The 17175-nt window shown below is 39.4% G+C and overlaps 2 protein-coding genes across 2 annotated transcripts in view; one reads left to right on the top strand and one right to left on the bottom strand.

Moving 5' to 3' along the window:
- The window catches only part of syn2b (synapsin IIb), a 36531-nt gene that overhangs the window by 14189 nt on the left and 5167 nt on the right, over positions 1 to 17175 (top strand). The window contains exons 2-5 of the mRNA XM_037251676.1: positions 6682 to 6739; positions 7015 to 7106; positions 8012 to 8168; positions 8873 to 8962. Coding sequence (XP_037107571.1) covers positions 6682 to 6739; positions 7015 to 7106; positions 8012 to 8168; positions 8873 to 8962 — 397 coding nt within the window. The remainder of the gene's footprint in view (positions 1 to 6681; positions 6740 to 7014; positions 7107 to 8011; positions 8169 to 8872; positions 8963 to 17175) is intronic.
- On the bottom strand, positions 10335 to 16736 carry LOC119122956 (metalloproteinase inhibitor 4-like). Its single transcript, XM_037251677.1, has 6 exons — positions 16629 to 16736; positions 16266 to 16523; positions 12601 to 12698; positions 11822 to 11936; positions 11627 to 11751; positions 10335 to 11099 (listed from the first exon to the last, which is right to left on the bottom strand). Exons 2-6 carry the CDS (start codon positions 16396 to 16398, stop codon positions 10902 to 10904), a joined length of 669 nt encoding a protein of 222 aa, XP_037107572.1. The 5' UTR covers positions 16399 to 16523; positions 16629 to 16736; the 3' UTR covers positions 10335 to 10901.

Below are 17175 nucleotides of genomic sequence, written 5' to 3' on the forward strand. Positions count from 1 at the left end.
ACTGACTCCGTTCGTTATTGTAATTTTGTTACTTTGAGGATTGTATTAACCCCTAATCATGCCTCCAAAGAAAGCAAGTGGGAGCAGTAAAGCCATCCTAAAACACAAAGGCGCTCTTTAAGCAATGCGACAGTGAGCGCCCGGCGCGCTGCGGTTGCGCGACCGCACCAAATTAAGCTCCCTGCGCACTGAGGTCCACTTAAATTTTAGAAAGTACATCAGAACTTTAAAAATATTTTCTAAATTTAATCTAAATAAATCTGTCACAATAATGCGACCAGCGCGGTGCAGTTGGGCGGTCGGCGGCACGCTACGGTTGAGCGTTCTCTATCGCTCTCGCTCTCTCTCTCTCTTTCTCGCACTCTTTCTCGCACACACACACACGCACACACACACACACACACACACACACACACACACACACACACACACACACACACACACACACACACACACACACACACACACACACACACACACACACACACACACACACACACACACACACACACACACGTGAACCATGGATTTGTAAATTTTGGTGTGTTTGACTTTGGTGGAACAACTAGATGTGAAATGATCACAACTGTTTGGCACTGCATTGCATGTTCTACGTTGACTCGTCACCACACAAGTTAGTTGGCATCCATCAGTTGTCTCTGATTTGCCTGTTTTAGAAATAACGTCTCTAATCATACAATGTGATGGCGCAACTTTCTGGCTCAAGCAAACACAAAGTTGGAGAATCTTTGGGACATATGCGACATTATCTTTCCACTATATTTTATCATCTCCACTCTCTGTTGTGTTGTTTGGAAGATGGAGTGAGCCAGTCAGGGGAAGCAGAGTCATCTGGTTGGCTAATTAGCAACTTGGGGAACAAGCTATCAAACTCAGAATGGCCTGGTGGTGAAAGTTGTCGTATTTAAAAAAAAAAAAAAGTTTATCTACTATGCATTATTTATAAATCATAAATAAAAGGGTCCATTTCCCTTCTACTAGCTATTCTTGCGTGTTAAGAATCGTGCAAGTCTGAGGGAAGAGTGATTCCTCGGTGGAATTTACAAAGAGATGAATTTTATTTCATTCTAGACAAGATGATCTCCCTCATCATCATGGCGTGGATGAAATACCTTTAATACGTTCTGTCCAAGCACATCCAGGAGGCTTTGCGATTTCGCTAAATTACAATCGTGCCACGAACTAAACTAGGTCGTTTCCAAATCTGAGGCTTGTTAACGGCATCATACGAAAATCTTTGCACAGAAACAACTACGCCGCGTGACTCCAATCTCAGTGTTTGAGTGATCAATAGACTTAAGACAAATAAATATTCAAGTCACGTTTGTCTTAAACCATGGAAGACAAAAAAAAATACATAATGTATTTACTGGAGCAGAAGCTCAATTAGACATTGAAATGTTACCAACCCCCATCAAGCTAATGAATGATTACCTGGCATTGTATTTTTGATAACATTGTTTTTCTATGCAGGAATGTGTCTCCAGAGTTTTATCAATGCGTGATATGACCCTGGCAAATTGTCACCAAGGGATAAAGTAGAAAACTCAAGCCTTCTGCCAATAACCAGCCCTTAGGGGAGGATTGATAGCGCTGTGTGCAATGGCGCTTGAAGACTGCAAAAGCTTTTTGCTCTTTATTGTCTTCTGGATTTTTGGCACGGAAGCACCCTCGGTTCATTGAAACATTTTTAATGCAGCTCAAAAGCATGTCTGCATTTTTTGGGAGGAAGTGCCTTATAATAACAGATGTTTATTTTTAACCTGGCCTTTGTGGCGAATAATCTTGTTCTTTGTTTGTTGTAGTTTTTATTTAAACAAAGCTCTGAGTTTCCAAATGGTCAGAGAGAATCCCCCCCCAAGTTGCAGAATACTTGACGCGTAAGTGACGTACAATGCTTCCAGTTCAGGCAGTAAATATTATTTGCTGCTTTTACAAAAATTACAGCAACTGCCTCCGTTCATCCTGCTGAAGCGGCACACTGTCGCCATATGATATATGAATCTTGCTGCTTTTACAGATCATGCCAGGAATGTGCTCCAAATCAGCAAAAAGACTGGACTCATGTCCAGAATCATGCTGAAAACAAGCCTGCATACAACAATGTTTACATTATGTTTATCTCTGAAGGAGAAATATTGTCATGTTGGCATCCGGGTGGCACACAAATGGTTAATAATCACACACGTTTTGGACCTACAAGGGATTAATTGAAGTTTATGTTTATCACGTTTGCAAATATTCCCTCCGGAGAAAGATCATGAAGCTTTTAATGGCTTTGTGTTCTGCTGTGCTCAACAGCTTGTTGCTACCTTCATCTGTTTGCTAATTGGGTCTGCACACAGTCGGATCGGGGCAGTCTTTTTTTTGTGGAATTAAACCCAATGCGCCCATTGGAAACACTACGTTTAAAAGACCAAATTTTTAATCTCCTTAAATGCCGTTTTGTGCATTTCATGAGCGCTAGCTATGACGTTAGCAGTGCTAATTGTTTTTCTTTGTTGTAGTTTCAAAAACTTTGTGTTAAAATAATCAGTTGTTCGGTTTTGTTATTGTTTAGTAATAGTCTAGCATTTCAAATTAGTGTCTAGGGGCTTTTATTTAATGAACTGCAGCATGCCAGGTGTTTATTGAAATGCAAAGTACTGATTTGAGTGGATGCATTTGTACAAACACATTAAATGTCTCTCTGTAAATGCTTTAAAATGGTGGACGGGCTACCTTGCTGACATATCGTAAATCTCCCGCTTTTGCCTCGTAATAAACCGGCTGCACTGGCATAGAAATATTAATTTGTGACTCGTTTCTATTAGCTGGCATGCCAGCAATGAGATCAGCAGTTCTGGTGTCCTTGTCTCTTTTTGTACCCTTCGTCTTTAGCTCATTTCAACATGATTCGATGTTTTGTGGTTGTTGGATTGACACACTTATACAAAGTAGTACAAAAAAAAAGGAAGTGATGACTCATCAATTAGAGTTGGGGCTACTATCTGAGTAAATACCGTAATTTTCGGACTATAAGTCGCACCGGAGTATAAGTCGCACCAGCCATAAAATGCCCAAAAAAGTGAAAAAAACCGATATATATGTATATAAATCGCTCCTGACTATAAGTCGCCCCCCCACCCAAACTATGAAAAAAAAACGCGACTTATAGTCCGAAAATTACGGTACAATATTTTGAGTGCACCGTGGAGATATTGGTGTAGTGGTTAGCATGTCTGCCTCATAGATCTAAGATTCTGGGTTTGAATATTATTATCAATTTTTTTTCACCGCTGTGCAAACTGGTTGATTGACGTCTTTTGGAAATTCGTAAACCGAGAACCCGCCTGTATTGTTTGTATTTGAGAAATACTCCTCTATCTCTCGCTGGAGATTGAATATCTGTTTGCCATGGCGAGTCATGCACTCACGTTAGATTTACCTTGTTGAAAAATGAATCACTGTGCTGCGCTTTAGAGACATGTGCTTCGAGCCACTCGTGAGTTGTGCCTCTCATTTTCATTGTAACAGATGCCCACCTGCTACAATGCTGCAAAGAGTTTAGACGTCTCAATCCTAGATTAATAACAACACCACAATGAGATCTATAAACTGCACATCTATGTGTTTACCTGTTCTTAATGAGCCTCCTTCTCTTGTCTCACCAAAGTAGGAAAAGATCATGATGGAAAGAGTGTTAGGGAGCAAGTGTGGTGCGTAAAGGAAAAAAATGTGACAGTGGAAAGATAAAATGTCTCTCCTAATTGCTCTTCGTGGACAAGAACACTCGGCTGGCTTGCAAATCTCTCATTATCTGCTTGCGGGAAGAACAATCAAGACTGCTGTTACCGGGCTGTTCCCCAGGCATGCTTTTATTTCTTCACTAAAGCGCCGTCAATGGAAATGCTAACACGTGTGTTCTCAGAGGGAATTTTCTCTCCAGTGTGCGATTATCTCAACGAAGTCCTCAAGCTAGGATGTTGTCTGCAAAGTCATTTGAACCTGTTGAAAGTCAAGTTATTTCTTTTCAGTCCCACCCTTAAAATAAAATGTTTTCCAATAAGATAAATAGCACGTTCTTTAAAAAAAAACAGTACTCACATAACTGAATAAAAAAATCTAAATACATTAAACAGGCTGATTACAACAAGGCTCAAGAGAATTTGAAATTCTGGATTTTTTTTCCCCAAAACGTGTCACAGACCGCTGCAAACTTGAAAAAAGATGCCGAATTGAATATTATTTTGTCTTCACAAGTATTCAAGTGACATCTAATTAAAAAGTGCTGTGACATTGCTAGAGCATCTTCTCTACACAGCTTGCTTTTCACCCTCGCTCGTGACACACCCCAATGTTGGAATACTAGCATGGTTGCCAAAAATACACACCGAGGTGTTTGGAGCCTCACCGTGCTGCCGCTTAAATAATTCAAGCAACATTCTCACCCCAGGGAAGCCAACATGGCTGATTTGAGGCTTGCCATACTAACGCGGGCAATCAGAACCCAGCGTCTTTTCGACATTAAAGGACACGCGTTGCAATCAACAGTGACTCTGTGATGGTGCCATGCTTTTTAACAGGCCACATATAGGAGCACAGGGAATCATTTGGACATGCGTGTGGCGCTTTATAGACCAGGTTAATTGAGTCAATTTAATCCAATATCAATTTATTTTTGTGTCTTGGGGTGGATGTATTATGCCACCCACAAGGCAGCATGCTAAATTCTAGCATTGTGGAAACACTCAAGTCTGTCCAAAGCTGCGACATCCATAAATTGTCGTCATGTTTTTTGTTCTGTTCTTCCTTTCGTTACCCTGCATTGATTCGTTGGGCTTAGCCCGCACACCGTTGGCTGTCTCCGACTCTTGGACTCCACCGATCAATATTGAAAGTGGGTCTGCATCAAATGATCCTGAAAATTGAGTCAACAGAGCTCATCTCATCAATTTTACCAAGCTCCGAGCCATGGAATAAATCGGAATATGCCTATTAATATAAAAGCTGAACATTTTCAGCCCAGCTGAGTTAAGTGTACATCCCCCCCACCCTACTGGCCAACCAATCACATTGCAATTAAATGCATGATTAGCTCCATGTTGTTAAGTCAACGTTTTTCAATTATTGATTGGTTTTTTTTTTTTCAATTAATGGATGCTGTCTGCAATTGGCCATTTGTGGCATAATGCAATACTTGGAAATAAAAACTTTGACCTCTGGCCCAGCTGGCCTGGGTGGGAAAATCCAAAAGGTTGTTGTCTGTTTATGATGGGCGTAAAATATTCTGTGCCACAACTTTACTGACAATTTCATGTCACTCTGTTTTTTATCGTGCAAGCTGGCAGTTTTTTATTTACCGGACCAGAGAAGGAATCACAGTCATTAAAGAACATGTCTACAGTGCCATCCATCGTCAAAGTTGCCGTTTGACATGGAAATCAGCAGTGTGTGGCCTTGTGGTGTTTTTCAATCACAGATGGTCTCATCCTAATGAACCGCACTAACGAGCAAGATTCCTCTAGGCTACTTCCTGAGAGACTTTATGAAAGAATATGTTATGTACATTTTTAATTTAGACAGGTTGCCATGATTCCACAATAATTGACTTTAAAAAATATATTTTTTCTATTGCATGAGGCAAGAAAATATGGGTTAGAATGAGACTTTATGAATCCGCACTGCATCAGGTGCATGAGGAGGGGAAAAAAAGCTTTTCCACCAACTCGTTCATGGTTGCTTTATTTAGCTTCAGTTTGTCCGCTCTTGATGCACATAATGAAAGCCATCTGCGATCCTTTTTACGGCGCTGTGTAAAATAATAAAAATGTCCTGAGCAGCTTGGCCGGGAGCCTCATCATCATCCTCATCGATCCGCCTGTGTTTTCACTTGTAATCTGTTCCTACATCCGTCTTCAGCAAAGTGGCAGCCAAATACAGGAAGTCAGTTTCCATGGATGCTGTTTTGACCGGACACATTTATCATTCAAGATCTTGTATGTCAATCAAATGGAGGTGGTCACACTGTCTGAAATATTATTTATCTTGTACAGCAATGTGTTTGTGGAAAATGCCTCTCACAGTGACTCACTGGCGTCCTAAAAATTTAGGAATAGTAACGCTACCCTTTTCAGACTGATGGATGTCACTTGTTTTATTACCCATCGGTTCTTAAATTTCATTGGATTGTGCTATTTTATTATAGCTTTTTGAGATATTTTGGACGAATCTATTTGTCAGATAGTTTTTTTTTAGGTGATTCGTGACTGAACAGGTGTCAACTCACGAGGGAATTGGGCTTGGGTGTAGTCAGTGAAAATGAACCGAATAGCCTCATGATTCAACAAGGTCGGTTACCTTTCTTTCCCCCTTCATGAAACAAATCGTGAGTTAATTTTAGTTATCTTTTGTTTGATCTTCACTGTTGATATGCGCTTAAACTTAAAAATGGGAAAACTATGCAAAAAATAATAATTTTAGAACAGGGCAAATGCATTTCCATGCCATAGTCAAAAGATATTTTCTTATGACAAGAAAATTTACCGATTTCAAGTAGTACAAGCTGGCCTCCATTTTCTCTCTGATTATTTTAATAGTGAGTGATGTCCACTAGAGGGGAGTGTGGACAACTGACAGTTTGCTAATAAAATTCTATCTGTCCCCTCTTTTCTCTTTCAGGGCCAAAGTGTTTCGGGGTAAGAAGATTTTCGGGGAGTATGACATCAAAGTGGAGCAGGTACTGCAATGCCAATAATAAAAATCCCAATAAAAATAAGAAACCATATGAAAAGTATAATTTTTATTGTTTCCTTTAATAAAAAAAAAACATAAATTGTGAGAACTTATGGGCTCAAGTGAGCCAACAATATTCTACAACTATAAATAGATATAACAATATGTTCTGCTTCTCTACACAATAATTTATGAAGAATTATATCCAAGCATAAAGTACAACGTTGCTCCGATGTGTGTTAATAATTCAAGGTTATTATGTCTGCTGTCTCCCCCCAGGCTGAATTCTCAGACATCAACCTCATTGCACATTCAAATGGAACTTGCACTGTGGATATGCAGGTCATCAGAGGTGGTGCTAAAGCGGCCAGGTGAATACCGTATACGTATTCAATCATGGTGATCTCAGATTTGTGCAAATTAGATAGTTTGGAATACTGCTGGAGGTAAAGCATGTCTTTAGGGCCCACTTCTTAACCAACACAGGAAATGAGGTCGCTGGTACTGTAATTATGTTTTGTGGCTGCTTGGTATGCACACGCACACTCTGTTTATGATGAGTAGAGGTAGCGAAACGTCAAGAGGTGAAGGAAAAGGGGCTTTATTGGATCGGAGATGATCTATCTCTCTGTCATCTTATTCTCTTTTCCCAAGGAAAAAAAAAACAGAATCATTTTTTTGAAATGAACAGTTATGACATTTAAGGCCTTTTTTTGTTCAAACTCCAAATCGTCTCATCTTTAAAGCATTCAATCTCAAAGTTTCACTCACAAAATGGTCACCAAGGTCTTTAACTGAGATCAGAAGGGAACTGGAATGACCTTGAGCTTGTTGGTCACATCTGATTCAAATGTAGGTCTGCCCTTTGCTTCTAGTGAGTAATGAAGAGATTAGGCTGTCCTGTTAATTGCTGTGTCCTCTTCAAGATAGAACTGGAGGTTCTTCAGAGTTTCTGATTAGTATTCTCGGTGCACAAACAGCCGGTGGTGGTCGCACTGAATGAGATGTTTCCTCTCCTTGTCTTGCATTCTAGCCACACCGTTTTTTTCCAATTAGATTTTCTTTTTAATGCGCTTTTATTCAGTGCAGCATGTGGAGATGAATGAAGAAAAAAAACGAGAGTCGTGCTCAGTCGACATCGGCCTGTCGCTGAGTTTAGCTTTCATTATGATCGATTTGATTTCATTCTCCATGCAAACAGCAAATGTTTGTTTTTGTGGCAATGCAATACAACATCTGATTTGATGACTTATTTCCTCCTGTATGGCTCCATCAGATCCTTTAGGCCAGACTTTGTCTTGGTGCGCCAACACGCCTTCAGCATGGCCCAGAACGAAGACTTTCGAAACCTAATCATCGGTCTGAAGTATGCCGGAATTCCCTCCGTCAATTCGCTGGACTCCATCTACAACCTCTGCGACAAACCTTGGGCTGTGAGTCACTTTCATAGCCTTAATTTGGCAGAAATAAAAGCATAAAAAATTGTGTGTCATGTGGAGTTAGAGTAATGTCAATGAAATTTTGTTATCAAGCCGCTATGCCTTGAAGCAATTGGAACAAAATGGTATTAGCGGAAACTAGCAGAGGCACCACTAGCGTAATTTGCTGTCTAAACGGGCTGCTGAAGTGATTAAAATCAAAATTAAACATTAAATTGCTTCCCAAACCCGTGAGTGTAGCCGCTTTAGAGTGCCTTCATGTGCCTGCACATGACACAGAGACAGACGGAAAACGGAGGAGATTTTCTTTAAGTAAGACTTGACAGCTAGCATGTGGACAGGGGCTATGTTGCCATTTTGGATCATTTGCGCCAAGCATCAACCAAAAAAAAAATCGAATGTCATTGTGAGCCCAGATTTGTCTTAACAAAAAACTTGAAACTATGTGTTAAAATTTCAATTTGTATTTGGATAAACTAATAATAATATAGGGTTCAAGTTCCAAACATTATAAATTCCTATCATGTAAATAGTTCATGTTTTTTTTTTCTTATGAATTTGCTATTTGAAAAATGTGTGTTAAAGTTAAGTGTTAAAGTTGCAAACATTATAAATGCCTAGTATGTAAATAGTTCCTCATCATGTTTTTTTCATGAGTTTTTCTATTTGATTAATTTGTGTTTTCCTTCACTCACCAGTTTTCCCAGTTGATCACCAATCAAAAGAGGCTGGGTGCTGACAAATTCCCTGTGATTGATCAAACGTTCTACCCCAATTACAAGGACATGGTGAGCATTTCTACTTTTTTTGTCGGGGGGTGTAATGATTTTGCATCCTCTTATTTCTTGCTGTCACTGCAACCACAAAAACTTTTCAGCTTTAAAGTCATATTTTCTATTCTATTGTAGAACTCGAAGAAGTGTGTTAGACGACAATCCATTTAAACATTTTATATACAATCTTTTTTTTGGTACATGAAAATACAAAAAAAGAAAACCTCACACCACTATTTCGACAAAAACAAACATAAATACAAATCTGCAACAATTTCTTCAGTATAAAACATGCAGTGCTTCATGACACTAACACCGTACAGTTTATCATCATTATTGTGTGTTAATTATTAATACATACCAAACAAAATCATGCAACAATCATATATATTTGTAAAATGAGCTTATTGTGTTGTAATACTTGATTGGTGGCTTGGGCTTGATAGAGTAGCTGATTAGGTAGTTTAATTTGTGCTAATTAATATCTTTTGTGTTACAATTTAAATAGCAAACTAAGTGAAATTAAAAGATGTTGAATAAGTCGCGTCTAGCTATCAAAGTAAAAGTCTGTAATTTCTAACATTTTAAGGCTGAAGTCATTATTTACAATCACCAGAGCGGTTTTCGTACATAATTTTGATTTTTTTTATATGCAGTCTATATTCATTTGCATGGGGGCAGTTCCATCGTAGTGGTAAGTAATACGAGTCTGGCACTAATTGTGGCCCACGTGTGATTTCCCCGAGCAGAATGCTTGACGTTTTTATATTAATAATAACTATGCTGTCAAACGGAACGTGTTAACTGTCAGCCTCATGCAAATGATGGCTCTGAGGTAATTTATTTGCGTGTGATTTTTTTTCAGCAGCTGTTCCATCAGCGACTATAGTAATTTACGAAAATATTGTTTTTTTTTCCCCAAAAGCTCTCCGGTATTATTGAGTGCTGAGCTGACAATAAGTGTTTTAAATATTCAAAAATATACCGGGTGCAATTAAGCCAAATAGTTGGCAAGTGTTTTTCTCCGATTTTCTGGACCAGCTGAAGAGACTTAAGCAGCCTGCCAAAGAGACAGAAAATAATCCAGCCGAGAGGTCATAAAAGGATGTAATGTTTTTTCTGCAACAGGAAATTTCCTTTTTTTAATGTTGGCTATTCGGAATAAGTCGGATAAAAAGTCTTGCAAAGCAAAGTGCATTAGGGCTTTTTCATAAGGCTTGTCAAGCTGTGATCTTATCGAAGCATTTTGAAGTACAGTGTATTGTAAATCTGTGTTAAATTAGTACTTAATAAAATAGACGAAGCATTTTAAATTGTCAACTAAAATGGGATTTCTTCAGCATTTGTAACCAGCTGGTCCGCCTGGTAAAAAAGAGATAGGAGAGTATAACCAGAAGCGAGCAGATTGTTGTTAAAAACAAAATTGTTACCTTAAACTAAAGGCTTTAATAGCTTTAGTAGCTTCATAAGGCATATCACCTGCTTTGACCATTCCAAGCGTTTTAGTTTCTACTTAAATTGGTGTAGTTAACTACAACAAATTTTTAGCAGCGAGCATTGTGTTATTTGTAGAAAATGACTGTTAAAGATTCTGTGAGCGTAGAAATTTAGCTGAGTCATAAGATATCACAAAGAGCTACTAAAGGAGAAGAATCATTTGAGTCTATTCTAAATTATTGTGTGATGTCTTCTTTTTCCAATGAGCATTTAAGCAGTAGCATTTTTAACAAGCTGGTCTTTAGACATTTTGCAGCAGAGACCACCAAAGCATCCACTTAGTTTGCGTCAGGAACTTTTGATGTTGTGAAATGAAGCAACATTTTTAAAACAGCTTTGTAAACAGTTGTTGCTATGTTAAGCATAAGCATCCACATTTGAGCTATTAAGCCAAAGCAGGACATCCCTCTGACTGGAGGTGTCACATGGGTCAGATGGAGATGGAATCTTGAGTCAGTCAAGGGTCGGTCATGTCCAGGAAGTCTTTCTCGGGGGCGTGGCCACCCCTGTACCAGCCGCAGGTTGTGTCGGAGCGCCGAATGCACGCGTACTGCCGTGCCTGCTCGCCATTAAGGCTGTTATCCAGCAACCAGTCCGTCCACAAGCATTCGTTTTCTCCTGTGGACACGCACGGCACCGTGTAGCACACGTTGATCTGCCGAGAAAAGGGCCTTTTTAACTAAATGTTGTGAAAACGTGATGGTGATGATGCTTTCTAAAGTGGTCAGAGAGAATTTCTTTCGTTAGACTTGGCTGCTTTGTTATGTGGTATTCCACAGGGTTCAATTTCGGGGCTCCTGCTGTTTTTATTGTGTCTGCTTCCCAAGATACATTTTCCGTCTTATTTTTCTTCTATGGCGTTTGTTCAGCATTGTTTTAGTGTTTTATAGTATTTACTGCTTTAGTCATGATAATGTATTGCTTTAATGGTATTTGTTTTTTTCTGACTCATTTTTACTCCATGTGAAATATTTTGTATGGAGTAGTGTCTTCTGAGACGTTTTACAACATTGTGATAATGATCACAAAACTATCTAATTGTTGTTGTTTTTTTGCAGTGCTACCAAGTGATTTTATGGAAGAATCACATTTTACGAAAAATACTTTTTACTCAGTTTTTGTTTCCTGCGCCAAAGACAGATATGAATATTTATGCTGAAAGAATGAAAAATCCTGGCTCACTCTGCATTCACAGCCCATCTGGTATCTGTAGTTGAGATTCTTCCTTTGTGAGAGTGATAAATTGTCCCAGGACTCCACCAGGTCACACTGGCCAATGGAAAGTCGCCCGTCACTCCACATACTTCCTGTTTAGTCAGATAGGAAAATCTGATGCGATCATTTCATAATAGGCACAAAAAATTGCAATGTAGATACCTGAAAGCAGATATCCCGCTTTATTGTTAGAGTCTAATTTAACTCCACACAGCGAGGAGAAGACTGGAGTGTACACATACTGGATATCCTTGGCCTTGTCGAACCCTTTAAACATCTGCACATTTGAAAAAGATGCAGGAGAGGGTCAGGGTTATAATGCAATATAAATATTATTTGACCGTTTTTTGTTTATTCTGAATTGGTGCATGAGATGTAATCCAGCCAAAGGCAAATACTTTTCTGCCACAATTTTGATTGCTTGCAATTTTCAGGGTCACTAAATAAATGCTTCATCCCCTGAAGCCAGTTTGAATTGGCAACGTGGAATTTGTTAGTATGTGAGTAGGTCCACAAAAAAAGTCTGAAGAACCCATGCTCGAGAAGTCGTTTTGACTTTAAGAGGGCATTTCAATCAGGGTTATTTTTCCCATTTCCGGAGGTCCGCCCAAAGTGAACGAGAAACGTTGTCCGATTGCTACTAAATTAAAACCACTTGTACTTGACAGATAGGCGACTCTAAATTTGGGGTGGAAATAACTTTATGTGTGGATGGAGCATGGTGGCAAAGAGTGGTAATTTGCCATAAAGCCCCACACTGTCTTGTGGTTTGCCACAATCCATTGTGTTTTATATCCAGACAGACTTTCTAGTCTATTTCGACAGGGTATGCAACAACGGACCAATTAATCTACAAATCTGATGTGCTGTCTGAAGTTTTATACAGTCCTATAAAGAAGGTATTGTCACATAAGCACAGACTAGTCTGAGACGCATCTCACCTTGATCATCTTTATTTCATATTGGATCATCTTCATGTAGGGGGAGGAGCTGTTGCTAGGCGACACAATCTTCTCCCCAGCAATCTTTGCTCTGATCACTGTCAGAAAAAAAAATGTGACTGGACTTCGAATAAGGTGTAAAAATAAAGTGTTATTTACATGCACACACAAAAATCCCTTTCACTAGTCCTCGCTTACAAGCTGCCCATTGTCTTTTCTTCTTGCTCGACACAAAACAACACCTCTAAATGGTGTGCTGATAATGGGAAAAACTGGCTTCATCTAACACCAGGAGATGGACCAGTGGCAGTCTGGTGTCTCTATGAAAAAAATATATATATAATCGATACCCATCCCTCACCCAAGCAGATGGTCTATAAAGACATGCTGCATATCTATAACACTGCAATATAAATCTTTTATTGGTGATGAAACGCAGACTGCATTAGAACAACTGAAGCAGCAAAGTGGAAAAAAAAAAAAACTGCATTAGTCTCAAGTATTTGTTTTATGTGGCTTTGCTTACATGCAACATCAGTTGTTGTCATATTAGTCATAGGGAAATTTATTGAGCGATGGTTTGTCAATAAGATTATCTTGTCGTTGAGCAGTGAAGGCAGTACATGACAAAGAAAGGTTATTTCTATATATGTTTGCGAAAATTATACTGCCCTCCACTGGCCCGGCATACCTATTACAGTAATTTAATGGCACCTCTTCAACCGTAATATGATATCACTGCAAAAAGGCGACTGCTCTGCTCACTTAGCCACCCTTCTAAAAGAACCTCAAAATAGTCTTTGGCAAATTAGCTGGCCTACTTAAATCTCTTGTGAGTGCGATAATGGCTCGATGCCATCTGTTAATGGTAAGCGCGTTGCTATGTGTACAGATCAAATGGTTGGCAGCTTTGGCTGCAACCAAATATGGAGGAGCTGGAAAGATTCTTCAAGCAATTAGACCCCCCCCAAAAAATAGAGGTGGAACATGCTTTTCAATCAGTGTAAATGAGTGGATTTATTATGTGCAGGTATCCCAAGCCTTAAGAGTTGTCCCTCTTTCAGGGAAAATGTGCCTTTGGCTATTTTATGGGCCTTTTACCAGACAGGCATGATACATTTCAAAATAACACATTTAAAAAAAAAAAACTTTTGCACTTATAAAATGGAGTTGACATCTAGGCAGCTACCAGTAGCGGTCACCATTAATTCAGGCCAGTTTACTTTGCTGCCTTAATGGGCTGCCCAGACAGGAAGTAAACAACCAGGGCTTCCATGTTGACTATTCTAAACTTCTTATTTCCAGGTCAGAGTAGTTTGCTGCGTAAACAAGCTGCCACACAGAGTAAAAGAGGAACCAAACGGGCCGAGGTTTGATGTGGGATCATTGTAAACAAATGCAGTTTAGCCTCAGATTAAAATGTTGTACAAGACTATTCCGAACCAATATCCTTATTTTTTAGTCTCGCAACAACATAATATTGCAAACTTAAACCATGAGAACTGATGTAGTAAAAAACATCCCTCGGCCCAGATGAATCGGCACCCTTGTCATTCTCACAAAGCTGCACTGTCAGTGGTCTTTCACACTGATATTGTTAGTATGCAGAACATTGGGCCAAGTCTATAGACATGGAAATGAAGTGGAAGGAAGGGGAGAGCGATGGAGTAAGCTGCCCTGGCCTCTGTCCAGCACACACACACTCACTCACTAACACACACATGGACATAGCTTGGGAATCTTTCAACGTTTGTACAGATGGGATATTAGTCAGATGTTCGGCTTTATTCAAAAGTCTCACCGACTCTCACGACTTAATCGGGTCAACCGAAGGCCGCCATTCAACAAAACAACCAGGATAGTGGAACTACTAAATAAATGTGTTTCCCTTTAATAAATTGTTGTGTGTGCTTTGAGTAATGACTTGGCAACTTGACAAAACTTTGGAGGCACATTGAAATGACTTATCTCAAGCGTTTGTGGAGCACAATCAGATTCATCGTTTATTCCATCGTAATGGAAGGATAAGAGTTTTTAGACCACATGTATGTATTTTTATCAGGAGCATAAATGAGCATGAAACTGGGATTTATCGCAATTAGACTTTTTTGTACACAATGTGTTGCTTCAAATGACATTACAGTACAATTTTCTGTGTAATTCTCAATGGACAATTAACAGGGTTGAGTTTAGGTCGAGGCGTCGATAAATTTGACTGACCGGTAAGAAGTCGTTTGGTTCCTAAAAATTCAAACGTGCTGAAGTTGCGACCATTTAAATTTGTATAATGTTTTGGCAGCCGAGTTCATGGTTTGTTTGGTTGGTTTGTCAATCATATGGAATTAAATCGTATTCAGAACACAATTAAATCTCCCTCAGATAAATCTATCAAATTCTAATACGTCTTAATTGCCGTGAATTGCACGTATCATTAACATTCATATTGCTGTCTCCAACCTGCCAATGATCTTCTATGAGATTCAAGTTTATGCTTCATCTTGTTTGCGTCTTAATGAGCATTCACAGCTTCATATATTATCGTTTATTTGTTTATAAAAAGTGTCATGTTAAATAGGTCGCGGCAGATACAATCCAAATCAGTTTTTATTTCTCGTCAAGCACGGTGGCTACAACCAAAAAGTGTTTTCGTATCATTCATCTTCCCGTCCACCCCACAGTGCATTTCCTCATTATATAAAGATGTCATGTGATCAAGTGCTGATTTATTTGGCTTCCATCAATCATGAAGATACTAAAAAAAAAATGAAATAAATAAAAATACATAATCTCTCTCGCTCTCTCTTTCTCTCGCCCTCTCTCTCTCTCTTCTGTGCTCTCATAACCTACATCCAATTTGAGCCTGAGCACAGTTTTTTAAAAGCAGCTCTCAGCCTGGATTTTGCAACACATTTTGACCTTTTGACAGATACACAAGCTTTCTGGTGAAGCCAAGTACTCAGCGGTGTTGATTTTGGCATGTGCTGAGACAAAAAAGAAGAAAAACGAAAGAAGGGGGATTATGAAAGCTAGGCAACTGCATAAGCAGAAGTAGGCCAAGCTATTTGGCACTTTTATAGGATTTATTCTTATGTGACAAATCAGACAGTTATTTGATCACATGGTTGTGTTTCTTGCAATACTGTTGACCTTTGGAGCATTTTACAATCAATTGAATATTACACTGATGAGTCAATTTATAAGTGTTAAATGGTGGAAAATGTATCTAAAAAAAGTGGCAAAATACTAAAATGTTTGGTGATATTTTTTAAGCCGCCTGTTGTTGTTAGTGGTTTTTAAGACAACCTTAAGTAATCATTTTTAAAAAAAAAATACTTCATCCCCTGTAAAATACTAAGCAAAAACACAATTTACCTTGCAAAAATAAGAGTAGGTTTTTTTTCAATTAGGATGGAAATGCTTGCATTCAACATTTCTCTTTTGCAAAAATAAATGAAATGTTTGGGACAAAACTCAGACACACTTGAATCTCAGTAAGTAAAATATTGCAACAACGCCAACGAGCTCTTAAGACTCCCCTTGGTGATGTGTGTTTTCCTTCTCTCTAATTGGGCTCAGAAGACAAATCATCAGCAAAAGAGTCTGAAGTCTAAGGAGTGTTTTTCCAATTTTCTGCCTGAGCAGTAAACTAATGGTCTTCAACTCACCCGTCTCGGCGCTGCAGAAGAGCTGCTGTGGGTGAGCTGGGTGGCAGCTGCATGCGTCCACAACCGTGCCCGCTCCCAGCAAGAGGAGCACCCAGAGCCCCAGACGCACACTCCTCTCGTGGGACACGGCCATGATCAAACTCCCGCTGGCTCCCACGGCTTAAACAAAGCCTGTGCGATCCCCTTGAAGGAAATTCAGACTTGCAGACAAGAGTGGAAGTAGAAAGATGAGCTCCAGTGGGCCCCGAGTATCAGCAGCTGTGGATAGAAATGATTTCTGAAGAAAAAAGCTGCCACCCCCTCCCTCCCCCCTCTTTCTCACTCTCTCCCTCTCTGGAGACCACGACACACGGACAAACTTACAATAGTTGGATCGCCTGGCACTCTGGTCCTGAATGCTGAGAGGGTCGCGCACAGGGAGTCTCTTATGCACTCGACAAGTTGAGCACAGCCTCCTCAGAAGAAAAAAAACAAGCATCCTTTCCCCTCACTCATTTTGATCTCCCACCGCCTTCTTTGTTCTCTGCGGGCGTCTGTCGGCGTGTTAATTACCACTGATAATGGAATGATTTGTTTTTAGCTAAAATGGCTGTGCCCTCAGCATGTGCAAGGCGAATGGTAATAATTAAATAGGCGAATGGTAATAATTAAATAGATTGATGGATAGAGAGATGGAAACATGGGGAGAAAGGGACAAGTGATCCAAAGCATGCCACATCACATGACAAACAAAAGGTAGGATTATGAAATGTTTTAGATGAAGGATGGATGGAACAAAGGTCAATTTATTTCAGAATCCCCAAGATCCAAACCATACCACAATATGTCAGACAGAAGTAAATCAGAAAGAATTTCCTACTGCATTATTCACCTGATCACAACCCAATCGAGTATGCATTTCACTTACACA

The sequence above is a fragment of the Syngnathus acus genome, chromosome 5 (genome assembly GCF_901709675.1).
Source record: "Syngnathus acus chromosome 5, fSynAcu1.2, whole genome shotgun sequence".
NCBI lineage: Eukaryota > Metazoa > Chordata > Actinopteri > Syngnathiformes > Syngnathidae > Syngnathus > Syngnathus acus.